The sequence below is a fragment of the Macaca mulatta genome, chromosome 4, assembly GCF_049350105.2.
Source record: "Macaca mulatta isolate MMU2019108-1 chromosome 4, T2T-MMU8v2.0, whole genome shotgun sequence".
In the NCBI taxonomy this organism is placed as follows: Eukaryota; Metazoa; Chordata; class Mammalia; order Primates; family Cercopithecidae; genus Macaca; species Macaca mulatta.
Window position 1 is genome coordinate 169,135,970 of NC_133409.1, and position 13,580 is coordinate 169,149,549.

Here is a 13,580-nt window from a genome sequence, read left to right on the forward strand (position 1 = left end):
GGCTGGCAGCTGTGCAGAAAGTAACTAATCTGGATTAAATCAAGAGAGGGAAGGGCTCCAGGAGGGCTGTCCCATGAGGGTAAACTGGCACATTATCTATCATGTTTGACAGAAAGGAAAGGTTTTTTCAATAATCATAGACTCTGGGGATGCTTCAGTTATACATACAAAGAAAACTAAGCAAATTCTAAAATGAGGCAATTAATTCCAGGGAAAACAAAAAGTTGTATATGAAAGAAAATGTATTCACAATACACTAGAACCTCAGCTATGAGTGATGTTACATAGTCATAACAATCTAAGCACCAAATGTTGATTTTACCACAAATTGTGATATAATTATATTGGGAAGATGTAAGAAGCGAAAAAGTGTGTGTGTGTGTGTGTGTGTGTGTGTGTGTGTGTGTGTGTGTGTGTGTAGGGAAGATCATAAGAAAATTAAGTCATTTTCCACAATAGAATATCAATAGATAATGGCTAAAACTGAAAAAGAAATTAAGAAATTATCATATAAGTACAATTTTCAGAAATATAGAAGTAAAGAGAAAAAAATATTTAAGAGTAGAAAGTGGTTGCCCTTAGGAGGACAGAGAAGGGTGGTTCAGAGGCACCTGGTTTTCATTAAAAGTGCTTAATACTATGTAACTTTTAAAACCATGAACATGTATAATTTTAATAAAAATAGAAGTTACTCTTTTAAAGAGCTATCAGTCCCTCGGAGAAAGCAGTTTCAGTGCAGTTGTAGTAGTAAAAGCCAAAACACAAGCCACTCGAGAGCATGCATGGGTGATGAGAGCGAGAGCGTGAGAGGATGCCATCGGGACCCATCACCAGAGTGGAGGTCCGCGCACTGAGGGAGCAGAGCATGCGCACAGCATCTTCCCAGGTCTGATCATGATCCCGGGTACCGAGGAGGTCAGAATGGCATAGGTTGCTCTTTACACGATGCAGTAAAATTGCCTCAAAGATGATTGCAACTATACAGGTAAGGGTCTAGATTAGGGAGGTGCACAGGGTAAGGAAAGATTAAGCGAAAGCTTCCTGGTTCTGATCATTTGTCACTCACATACTGACCTCTCACCTCAACGCTCTTCCTTTCTCTAATGACTACAGCTGTCTGCTTGTATATGATAAAGCTCTGTGTCTGTTTATGAATAAGTTTTCTGTTCTCACATGCTTTGACCTTACTTCTCGAGAACAAAATGAAGAAGGTAGGTGATTATTTCATATCTTCATGACATATTTTTGTAGCTAGACATAGCTTCTAGGCATAAAATAATCTCTGTCCCGCTGCATATTTTGTCCATAATTCAGTAATCCACGTGGAAAAAATAAATTGACGGCTAATGACAAAGAGGGGAATGTAGGGTAGAAAGCAGACTGGGACTCCAGTGACCCTTATTAGAACCTATCTCTCGCCTTTGTGAGAGGGATCATTTCTAAGTGTTGGTTTTGTCATTTAAAACAAGGCAGTGCTATGTGTTGGTTTTATAACGTAAAACAAGGCAATTGGACTCTGACATATAAAACCTTTCCAGCCCTAACATTCAATGATCAAAACTTTAAAAATCTGGTACACGTTTTCCAACAGTTGGAATATTAGGTCTACTCTGAGAATTAGCTGTGGAAGTTTCATAGGCTCAAAAAATAACTAGCACTTAATTATTCCACTTGAAATCCCCTTCCACATATATTTCGATATTTAGTAGGGGCTAGAGACAAAGTTTGAATATGTCATTCCATGAAAGTCTGACAAAAATTGTTCATTGTAAATTGTTTTATGTTGGGAACAAGTGAAGTGATCAACATTCCTTCACTATCCATGCTCCTGGTGGTCCGTTCCTTTGCCCCTTTGCACTTTGCCACTCTACTGGGAGGCACTGCCTAATTGTGACTTTTTGACTGCCTTTTAGATTCATGCACTGGTATAGTGATTTATGTCTGCCGTCAGATTCTATATTATGACAGTTTTATCAATTCTCGATTTCACAAAATATGCTCCACAGAACACTAATTCCACAAAATATTAATAGATGTTTTGAGAAAGATTTCCATGGTTACGTAAGTTTGGGGAAACATTAATCGATTAGACTGCTAACTAAGTTTCTTTAACCAAATTACTTCTCAGGCCCTTTCCTGTAGCAACACTCATGAGAACCTCTAAAAGAAAGATGCATAGGCACAGCTTCTGAGCAGGCACAGCCAGGAAGTCCTCCCTTCCTGGGCCAGCTACTGAGACATGTTTTATGTCATATATTTTGAAACTACTGCTTTAATGAGATACACCTTGGAAACATTATAATTGTCTTTATATCCTTCCAATGCATTGTGACATGTATGGATATCTTGTCAAAGAATCAAGAAATATTTGTATGCTATGTATCATAAGTAGTCAATAGTTTGAATTAAAATAATGAAGGTTTAGGTTTTGTATCAGAAACTCTGGCAAGGTTCCCATTTGGGATATAAAGCTGTAAGTAGGCAAGAGGGTTGTCTTCATCCATTTTTGCATTACTATAAAGGAATACATAAGGCTGGGTAATGTATAAGGAAAAGAGATGTGTTTGGCTCACAGTTCTGTAGGCTGTACAAGAAGAATGGCACCAGTGTCTGCTCAGCTACTGGTGAAGTCCTCAGGCTGCTTCCACTAATGAGAGAAGGCAAAGGGGAGCCTGTGTGTGCAGAGATCACATGGCCAGAGAGGAAGCAAGGGAGAGAGGGGAAGTGCCAGACTCCTTTAACAACCAGCTCTGGGGGAACCTAACAGAGCAAGAACTCACTCTCTAGCAGGTGAAGGACTGCACCAAACCATTCATGAAGAATCCACCCCATGACTCCAGCCTTTTGTTAGGCTCCACCTCCAACATTGGGATCAAATTTTAACATGAGGTTTCAGGGGACAAGTAAGTATCCAAACTATATCAAAAGTTAGGTAATTAGCAGTGCCACCTTCCTCCCCAGTTTCAAGGACAGAATTTAATATTCTTTGATCTCCCGATGACCACTTCTCCATTCTCCACTCTAGCAGCAGAAAAATCCCACAAAATTAGGTCATGTTGTTTACTCCCTCTTAACTGGTGATTAAGAGTTGGTCAAATTATAGGCTAGAAATAATTTCATAATTTATAAAACTCTAACCAACGATAAAATTTGTAATGACAGTAAATTTAATCATAGAAGCACATAGTTCAAACTGGAATCTCTTGGGAAAAAAAAAATTGTATCAGGCTGGGTGCAGTGCCTCACACCTGTAGTCCCAGCACTTTGGGAGGCCAAGGTGGGCGGATCATGAGGTCAGGGGATTGAGACCATCCTGGCTAACCATGATGAAACCCTGTCTTTACCAAAAATACAAAAATTAGCTGGATGTAGTGGCGCATGCCTGTAGTCCCAGCTACTCAGGAGGCTGAGGCAAGAGAATCGCTTGAACCCAGGTGGCGGAGGTTGCAGTGAGCCTAGATCGCACCACTGCGCTCCAGCCTGGTGACAGAGTGAGACTCCGTCTCAAAAAAAAAAAAAAAAAAAAAATTCAAACGGAAGCAGTGTCAACAACCATTCCATCATTTAGCTAGGAATAATCTCCATTGCTCAGCTATGGTGAATATTGCAAAAGAGGGCATAATTACCTCTGAGACAAGCAGCCGAATCCATTGTTCTACAAGAATTCATAAATGTAGTTGTTAGTCATCACAAAAATATTTTAAAATAGTACTTAAATGGATAATCCCCAGCTAGTGGAAGACTAATGTGGTTCTTTCACAGAGCTTTGTTTCCTGAAATATAAAGCGTGTGTGCACAGGAGGTGTGGAGGAAGGTGGCACTGACTGCGCTAGGTCACTAATGTCCTAAATGACATTAAAGAAATCAGAGGAAATGGGGGAAAAAGCAAAGAGCGCAGGAGGTTTTGGCTCAGCACATAGCAAAAACAGATGTTCATTTATTGACTAATGATGTTATGTGGCATTAAAAATAACATTTCATAGCTAAAGTGTTACTTTAACTCTTTTGAAACTCTGTTAAAAGATGAGCTCTCTTATTTGTAGGCATGGAACAATAAAAAGTTTAACTTATTCTTAACTACTGAGAAGGATTTACCATTAAGCCAACTCAGAATTATCTGACTTTAGTCCAGTATACATCTGTTAACCAAGAGCTGCTAGAGTGGAGAATGGAGAAGTGGTCATCGGGAGACCAAAGAATATTAAATTCTGTCCTTGAAACTGGGGAGAAAGGTGGCACTGCTAATTACCTAACTTTTGATATAGTTTGGATACTTACTTGTCCCCTGAAACCTCATGTTAAAATTTGATCCCAATGTTGGAGGTGGAGCCTAACAAAAGGTTTGAGTCATGGGGTGGATCCCTCATTTGTGACTGGCTCAACCAAATTGGGACTGTATTAGCAAGAATTAGGGGCAAATGTTAAGTTTAGAATTACACAGCATATATGTACTAAAAAATAATGCTTACTAAAAGTTTGAAAACATTATCTAAAGACTACAGTATTGTGTGACTTGATAGGCGTCCTGCACGCATTCTACTTGCTGCTATAAAGAATGAAAAAGGGCCGGGCGCGATGGCTCACGCTTGTAATCCCAACACTTTGGGAGGCCGAGGCGGGCGGATCACGAGGTCAGGAGATCAAGACCACGGTGTAACTCCGTCTCTACTAAAAATACAAGAAATTAGCCGGGCGCGGTGGCGGGTGCCTGTAGTCCCAGCTACTCAGGAGGCTGAGGCAAGAGAATGGCGTGAACCTGGGAGGCGGAGCTTGGAGTGAGCCGCGGTCGACTCCAGCCTGGGCTACAGAGCGAGAATCTGTCTCAAAAAAAAAAAAAAAAAAAAAAAAAAAAAAAAAGGAAAAAGATCTAAAAAGAGGGAGTACATATACAGAAAAGTTCCAGGATAGTAGAGCACACAGTGGATGCTGCGGAGGAACCCACTGCCTGGCAGGGATTTTAAGAAGAGATGAAATGGTCAGACAATAGGCAAGAGGTTATTCTGTGCAAACAGGATCACTCTGAAAAACAGAATAAGGAGTGAACTAATTACTACAGTAACAAGGAAGAAGAGCTGTCTAAAGCAAAGAATTTAAATTTGACAAAGATTGAGAATAAGGAGTACATAGTCTTCAAGGAAGTAATGATTCAGCAGATGACCAGAGAGCTGCTTATGAAATGTCAACAAGAGAGTGGTTGAGAGCAGACAGTTCAAGGCTAGAGTTCAGTGAATTATTTAAAGGTTAAAAAAAAAAGTTACTTCACAGATGATTTGGGCTTCTTTCTCCTCTGAGATCATAGAAAGTACATTCGAAGATAAAAGTGATTTTCATTCCAGTTCATTAACTAGAACGATGCATTCAAACCTTAAGATTTACTGAAGCTTTAGACAGGGGTTGGTTTCTATGGTCCCATTTCCTCCACTACACAGCTGACGGTCAGTAACTGGATCACCCTTACTTAAAACCCTCCAGTGAGGCGGGAGTTAGTTCTCACCAGAATAACACTCCAAATCTTTGGAAAATGAAGTACCTGTAGTTGATTCATGCAAGGATCATAATAGGCTATTAAATCCATCAGGTGAAAATTGCTAGGGAAGAGAATACTGGCATGGATCCAAAGTGTCATCTCATGGATTTTTTTTCACAGTTGCACAGGGGCAGTAGAGAGACCACCTTAACTGAGGGATCAAACTGAGTTTTGATCAGTTTCAATGGGAGGGCAACCTTTCATTTTATGCCTCCAAATGTGATGCGATACAAAGGTGACTAAGACAACTTGTTGCCCAAAATCTGAGTCCAATCAAGCTTCTAGATTTTCGGCTTACAGAAAATACAGGTAACAGAAATTAAACACCACCAAACACAGAATGTGGGACATTGCACAAGGTAACTGGCTTACTTTCTTCAAGAAGTCAAGGTCATGGGGAAAACAAGGTGGGGTGACTATTCCAGAATAAGAGAATAAAGATATAAAACAAGCAAAGGCAACGTGCCAGACTTGACCAGATCCTGGTATTTTTAAAAAATTTTTGTTGGTTGGTTTTTTTTTTTCAGTTACAAAACATATTTGAGAATAGAACATTTTGAGAAAAATGCATATTAAATATTAGAAAAGTATTTTAATTGTCTGAGATAATATAATGTTTTAGTCAAATTAGAGGGAAGTTCTTTATTTTTAAGGGCGACAGAAAACAGTATTGCAAAAGATTAACTGTTGACTCTAAGTGGTACGTGTACAGGTGATAATTATTCTATTTTCTCAACTTTTCTGTATCTTTGAAAATCTTCATGAAATAAGCCTGAAGAACCTTTCTTTCACCAAACTGAATCTGCTTGTTGTGTTCATCTAATCATCCTAACTCCACCCCCTATCCTTGCCCCCATCACCACTGCCTCTGGTGGCCATTCTCCCCCTCTGGCTGCACCATGACAGGGGCTGTGCCCACTGCCCTACTGAGCATTCAGAGTTATAGCCTGGAGAGCTCAGCCTCTCAGTCCTATCTGGGCCTCACCATTTCTCTACCACCTCACCTTCCACTGCTATTGAAATACACTGTTGGTGGAACTATAAACTAGTACAGTCACAAGGGAGAATAGTACAGTCACTATGGAGAATAGGGTCCTCAAAAAACTAATAAGAACTGTGATCCAGCAATCCAGAGCATTTATCCAAAGGAATCAGTGCATGGAAGAGACATCTGCACCCCATGTTTACTGCAGCACTGTTCACAAGAGCCAAGATATGGAATCAGCCTAGGTATCTAAGAACAAATGAATGGATAAAGAAAATGTGGTACAGTACACAATGGAATACTATTCAGACATAAAACATAATGAAATCCTATCATTTGTGGCAACATGGATGGAACTGGAGGACCTTATGTTAAATGAAATAAACCAGGAACAGAAAGTTAAATATCGTGTGTTCTCACTCATATATAGAAGCTAAAAAAAACGTTGATCTCATAGAAGTAAAAAGTAGAAGAGAATACTAGAGGCTAGGCAGGGTAGAGAGAAGGGAGAGATGCAGAGAAATTTGTTAAAGGATACAGAATTACAGCTCGATGGGAGGAGTGAGTTCTAGTGTTCTATAACACTGTAGGATGACCCTAGTTAATAATAGAGTATATAGATTTAAATAGCTAGAAGGAGGATAGTGAACGTTCCCAACAAAGAAATGAAAAATGTGTGAGATGGTCATGCTAATTGCCCGGATCTGATCACTACATATTATTATGTATCAAAACACTACTATGTACAACATATATACAATTGTATTTCAATTTAAAAATTTTTAAAATACAGACTATAAAAAAGAAGAAAGAATTGCTAAAGACTCCCAAAGCTGTCTTCAGGCCCGATCTCTTATCTAATAAGAATGTAAATATAATGTGAATGTGAATGTACAAAGAAACTTTCCTTACACTTAATGGGAAAAACAAGATCTAAAATCACCTACAATCAGAGCATATTCTTTTCTCCTATGAAATTCCAACCCTCTCAATTTAAAGTGTTAATATGTTACAAATCTAATAAACTCAATTAAAATGCTTGTGACTTTTCGGTTAATTGATGTTTTAATTAAATCAAGGTTTAACCACTTTTAAAAATACATTAGCACAGATCCGTACTTAGTATACACAGTACTCAGGATGTAATTTAATTTTTGATTCTTTTATTTATAAGCTTAAAGCACCTTCATGTCAGAACCATAAATGTACACTGAGTATATGCAGATTTGGAGTCTACCACAGTATGAAATGATATCAGGAACTGGGCTGAATCTGTTTTACCTCCAGGACTCATTTGGAATTTACTCAAATTTCAACATTTATTCACATTTTTTAAATCTCTTTTACACAAAAGTAAACGTGTAAGGAAAGACCCAATACTAAGCCTATAGCTCCTCACAAAGGAGTAAAAATTCATGAAGGGTACTGAAGTAGAGAGAATAATTTAATAAAAGGACAAAGATGTAGAAAGCACCCAAAACTCTAACTTGGAGAGCAAATGGCTAAACTCTCTCAGGGACCTCACCAAGACTCTCACAGGTTTTGAGTAAAGCTCTGGAATAATATGTGGTGTTTCTGTGGCATTTCCAAGGAATCAAAGCAAGTGGAGGTATTTTTTACCAAGAAGAGTAGACAAAAAGAGCAAGTGTCAAAAAATGCAGAAACACATAAAATCATAGTTTGCTTGCATTATACTCTCAAGTTAACTCAATTGCAGCTCATCTGTATCCCATGAACTATAAATATGAGCTACTGCAGAGCTCATACTTACAATGGCTATATCAGTTCGCCTATCAATACCAGGATTCATTTGGCTTTGGGACTACTTGGTTGACATATTAAGAAATTTCTTCAAGGTGTCTTTGAAGCCTAGTATCTGTTTACAATCTGGAAAACACACATCATTCTCAGGTCTCCCGGGAGATATGCATGAATTCACTCCATAAGTTATGACCAATACAGGTAACTGCTTTCTTTAAGCTGATTCTTTGCTCATTTACATAAACATTTCAGAAGTGAATGAAGCCATTATTCTTGATTAACATATGGTGCCAATTCACTGATTATCATAAGCATAGAACTGTTGCATATTCCCAAATTATTTCTACTTTGCCTAACAATGGTCAAATTTAGATACCATGTAATTTTTTAATTTTTCCCAGACCATACAAGGTAAGTGATTTCCCAACTAAATTGGATTCTATTTTGTTGAGCAGTTAGACAAAAACCTGGAAATGAAATCAAACAAACTAAAACCGAAGAATTTATTTATAAAGATGGTATTTTTATTTCATCTCCCCTAATTCCTCTCCCCTGCTAAAAACAAAACAAACAAAAACAAAAACAAAACAAAACAAACTATGAAGGCCTTTTAGAAGTGTGATGGGTTAGGTCCCCGTTGTTGGAAAGTTCTGAAGTCTTCATGGGCATGATAAAGACATTAGCTGAACCAACGTTTCTGAAAGTTCATGTTTGCCATTATCTAAAACTAACAGAGGTGCAAAGTCATAACTGAATTTTAACCGTAAGTCAGAGAAATCAAACTTCTAAATTTGGAAATAATAACAATTTAATAGACAAACAAAACAGTATCACAGTGAATAAAATATTAAAGCATTATCTTTTTTTCATTCAACAGCATGAAGAGTTTTCTGGTGTCATACAAAGATTGCTCTTTAAAGCCAAATTAACTAGAAAAAAGACTGCCACAATACATGGAGACACAAATTTATCACTGTAGACATTATACAGATAAGCAAAACACACAGTACCCATGTCCAGAGCTTTCTAGAAATCTCATTATATAACTCATCAATTTACTCAATGTTACAATTCAGAAAAAACGAACATTTTTTTAAAAAACCTTATAAACATATAAATCCAAACCACAAAACATCTTCTAAACATGATATTTACTCTAAACACAAATGGATTTCTGGAAATTGCATCACAATGCTATCTAAACTAGATTTTATGAAATCATAAATGTATTTAGCTGTATCTTGGGGCTTTTATTCATTGGACCATATCCCATGTATACTTTTCTCATCCTACTTAACTTTGGGCATACATATTCCCAAAGTTTAGTTTTACAATAAAAATCAAACTGCTATTCCAGTTGGAATGGGTGCACTGTACCTGCATCACACAACAAAGATTTCATCACGAACAAGTTAAAGTCGTCTTAGTAATGCCCCCTTTCTAAGCTACAAATATTTTAATGTTAATAATTAGTAATGGGTTTTAGAGACTAGAATGCTTTTTCAAATTTTTGCCTAGTTTCTGTGAACATTCTATTCTATTCTGCCAACTTGTAATCTGCTAAACAAGTTCTTCTCAGAAATATATACATTCAACTTTTCCTACATCATGAAAATAAGTTGATTAACTCAAATCACCTAGGTTATGCTTGTATTCAAAATAAATTGTGTAAGAACTTGAATTCATTTCAAAACCAACTCAAAGACAACAGGAATAGCAACATGTTAAGCTCCACTCTGTCCCTGCCATTTACTTCCTTGAAGGGTCTTTTCAAGTAGGGCATCAGCTTTGCATGTCTCTTGCCCACCCCTTTGTCTAGACTACAACATAAAGTCTTGCACATAAACCTAAACCATCATATTTTGGTACAACTCAGTACTGTACAGCAAAATACTTAGGTTCTTAGCACTTCAAACTGTAAACTGAAGCATCTCATTAACTGTTTCTGATTTTCATTGCCACAGTTCACCTCTAATTGTTGTAAGATTCAGTAAAGTAAATCCTAATAGAACCAAAAATACAATGGGGGAAAAAGTCTTTATGAATTTATAGCAACTAATTTAAACGTAACCTTTTCAGGACAAGGGGTGAGGCTGATTGGGCAATGTGGTTTAAAAAAACCAAAACTAAGATGTTATAAGGAAAGAGTCAAATGAAGGTTTTCATGAATAGTAACCACTCTATGAGAAGTTCATTCTCCTCCATTCTTCTCAGAGAAGACTGAGGAGAGAGGAAAATAGACATGGAGGAAAGAGTGTGTCTCTAGGACAAATGGCCACATTCTGCCATGAAGTTGACTGTGATGCAAATTCCTCAGTGCTTTTCATTCTCTTTAGTAATATGGCAAAACAGGTATTCAGTTGAAACCACCCAAGGGAATGGAACTGAGTTTCCTCTTGGCAAGGGAGAATGTGCAGAGGGAACAGGTATCTCAATGGGAATGCTGACTATAGAGAGTGACTTGAGACAGAAAACACCTGAAGACAATTCCAGGGTGTTCCAATACCAGGAATATGGGGAGGGGAGGGAGTACACACTTTGTAAATGGATGTGTCTCAGAGCAACTTTCCTCTTGTGTCCAACCGCCATCACAGAATATCCATGAATACGAAAGGAAGGATCCATTCATTCCTAAATCTCCCCACAGCATAACATACCACACCACTACCGTCTGTCTGGCTGTACTGAGTGAAACCCTGCCCTTTCTCTGGGAAGACTCATTGCTGTCAGTGCTCCATGAAGGGTGAGCTTATACAATTGTGCTAACCCCTAAGTAGAAATGAACATTTTTACTTCCGACCTACAGGAAAACCAATCAAGTCAATACATGACCAAGGGCTTTGTTAATGTCATGGACACTAATCATAAAGAACATAAAAGGAAATAAATTATAAAGTATCTAACTTCACACTCAAACATGGCAATGTGTGTCCAATTTCTTATTTTGCATATCAGTCAAGAAGGAGGTGCCATACAGTCTAGAAATTCATGACAAACACACTGGCAAAAACCATACACCATAAGAATAACAAGGCTCGAAGGGACCAAGCTGACAAAGACGACCCCAAGGGTGACTTTCTTAGACACCAATAAGTAGATTCCTAAGGGTAAGGAGCTGAAGTAGAGCAAACCTAGCAACCACACTAACACCCGGATGGATGTCTGAAACAGCAGGGACGTGCAGTTCCACACAGTCCAGTTGTGTGACACAGTGGTGACAGAGTCAAAACTCGCAGGCCTATAAAATTCCACCACAGGAGTGGAGCTCAGGGACGGGGAGCTCTCTCTCTGCACCTCCATGATGGTTATGACCAGGCAGTTGGAGGAGGTGTGAGAAGGACTGACCAGAGAGGCCAGCCTCTTGGGGGTGAGCAGCAGCTCAGTGGGGTTCTCTGGCAGGCACTTCTTCCCTTTGCCTCCACAAGTCAAGTTAACAAGGATGTTGTTGTCATCGGGCAGGCTACTAACTTCATCATCTGGCAGGCACGTCTCAAACCTGCAGAAAGGACAGACAATGACACCTTGTGGGGAGTCCCCAAAGTCTATGATTTTGTAGAGGCATTTGGCACAAACCCTATGACAACACTCCAGCACTTTGGGTTTCCTCTGTTTCAGATTGTATCGATTATAACAGATTTTGCACTCGAGCTCATCAGAGGCCTGAGACTCCGCAGGGTCTTCGGGAGGTTGACTAGCCATCTTGAATTATGTGTGCAATCTTCTGCCAGGTGGGTCTTGTTGAAGAATGGCTTTGATTAAGGTGCCCCTCTGAATATCATATCATCCAAATCTGGCAGCAACACAAAAAGGCAGGACAAGTAGTGAAAGAAACCAGAAGTCTTCCAGGCATTTTCAACTTCTGCATATAACTCTGTCTCAAATGCATATTTATAAAGGCCACATGAAGAATCTGTAAAGAAGAAGAGAGATTCTAATATAATGAACAGTTCATTGAAAAGGTGTTTCTGAAAAGTGCTTTATGGAATTTTCTGAGCTTCAAGGATTAGAAGCAATAAACTTAGAAGGTTAAATCCCCTTCATCTTTTCACATACTTCTGTCATCAGAACAGGAAAGTGTTATCTCCATGCTTAGCTGTTTCAGTCAACAAGCATGATAGTGAAGAAAGAGTTAAGAATCCTAATGGGTGTAAAGGACAGTGTAGAGCTAGCTATGTGCTCTAGAACATACTTTAGTCTAGATACAAGAGATTTTCACTCTGAAACTTGTAACAAATTCTGGCCTCTGAAAACAGAATGGGACATGTATCGGAAACAGAAGACTAATTCGAGTATTGCTGGTGTAAATACCAGGTGTCTAAATACCATCAATAGTGCTCATGAATACACAAAAGGGAATATTAAGGACAAATGTTAAAAATGTGTTTTCAGAGAGTGCTTTGATAGAGATAAGAGCATATTTAAGTAGAGCAGACTGTTCTTACCTTCTCAGTGTAAAGAAATCTGTTATATAAAAGCCTTTATTGTTTGACTATTCCATTTCCATTTTTTTTGTTTCAATGCCAGTCTTGAAAACCACAGCTGTGCATATACATTCACTAAAGGAAGAATGAGGCATGTAACACCCAATATAAGCACTATAAACAAGTCAAGTCTAAGTCCCAAGAAAGAGAACTAAATACAGATAAAACATGCATAGCTATGTCTCTAGACATGAAGAAATCACTTGTGCATGGCTATCAATAAATACTCAACATTCACTTACTCATCTACTTTATTTCACACAAACTCTTTAGTAAAAGGAAAGTGTAATACAATCTACAGTCCTTACTATTACTATTGCTATTACTGGTTATTACTGGCTTTGGACAAATGGCTGAAGGTTAATTTCATATGCACAGTCAGTTTTCAATTTTCAGTACTAATGGAAGGAAGCAGTGTTAATAGAAAATCTCCAAATTATTTTTAACTAGCTTTAATATATGTGGTATTTTTGGTAGTTGATTCACCTTAAATTATGTTTGGCTTAGAAAAATATCAAAATGTATTTGATTTTCTGAGCACATCTCCAAGCAATAATAGCAAAAAGCTGTCATAACAGCTCTGAGGGCAGAGAGTAACTGCTAGACATTTAAATTTGCTATGGATCATACTGCACTAACAGAGAAAGGCAGTGGGTAGCTGAATCTGGATAATTTTAAAAATCATGAATAGTTGACTTATTAATACATATTGTCTTCATTTTACGACTTTAATTTTTAATCGACTTCCTATTCTACAAGAATGTGTAATGGACAGCAGTGGCAAGATGTATACTTGGTGGCAAAAAGACATCAATCTATAGAATCT

At 38.1% G+C, this 13,580-nt stretch overlaps 1 protein-coding gene across 3 annotated transcripts in view; it reads right to left on the reverse strand.

Moving 5' to 3' along the window:
- Positions 1 to 9,063: 9,063 nt before the first annotated feature.
- The window catches only part of RNF182 (ring finger protein 182), a 54,193-nt gene continuing 49,676 nt past the window's right edge, over positions 9,064 to 13,580 (reverse strand). For all 3 annotated transcript variants that reach the window (XM_015135565.3, XM_015135563.3, NM_001266180.1), the window contains 1 exon segment: positions 9,064 to 12,183. In XM_015135565.3, the coding sequence (XP_014991051.1) occupies positions 11,229 to 11,972 (744 nt within the window). In that variant the 5' untranslated portion in view covers positions 11,973 to 12,183 and the 3' untranslated portion in view covers positions 9,064 to 11,228.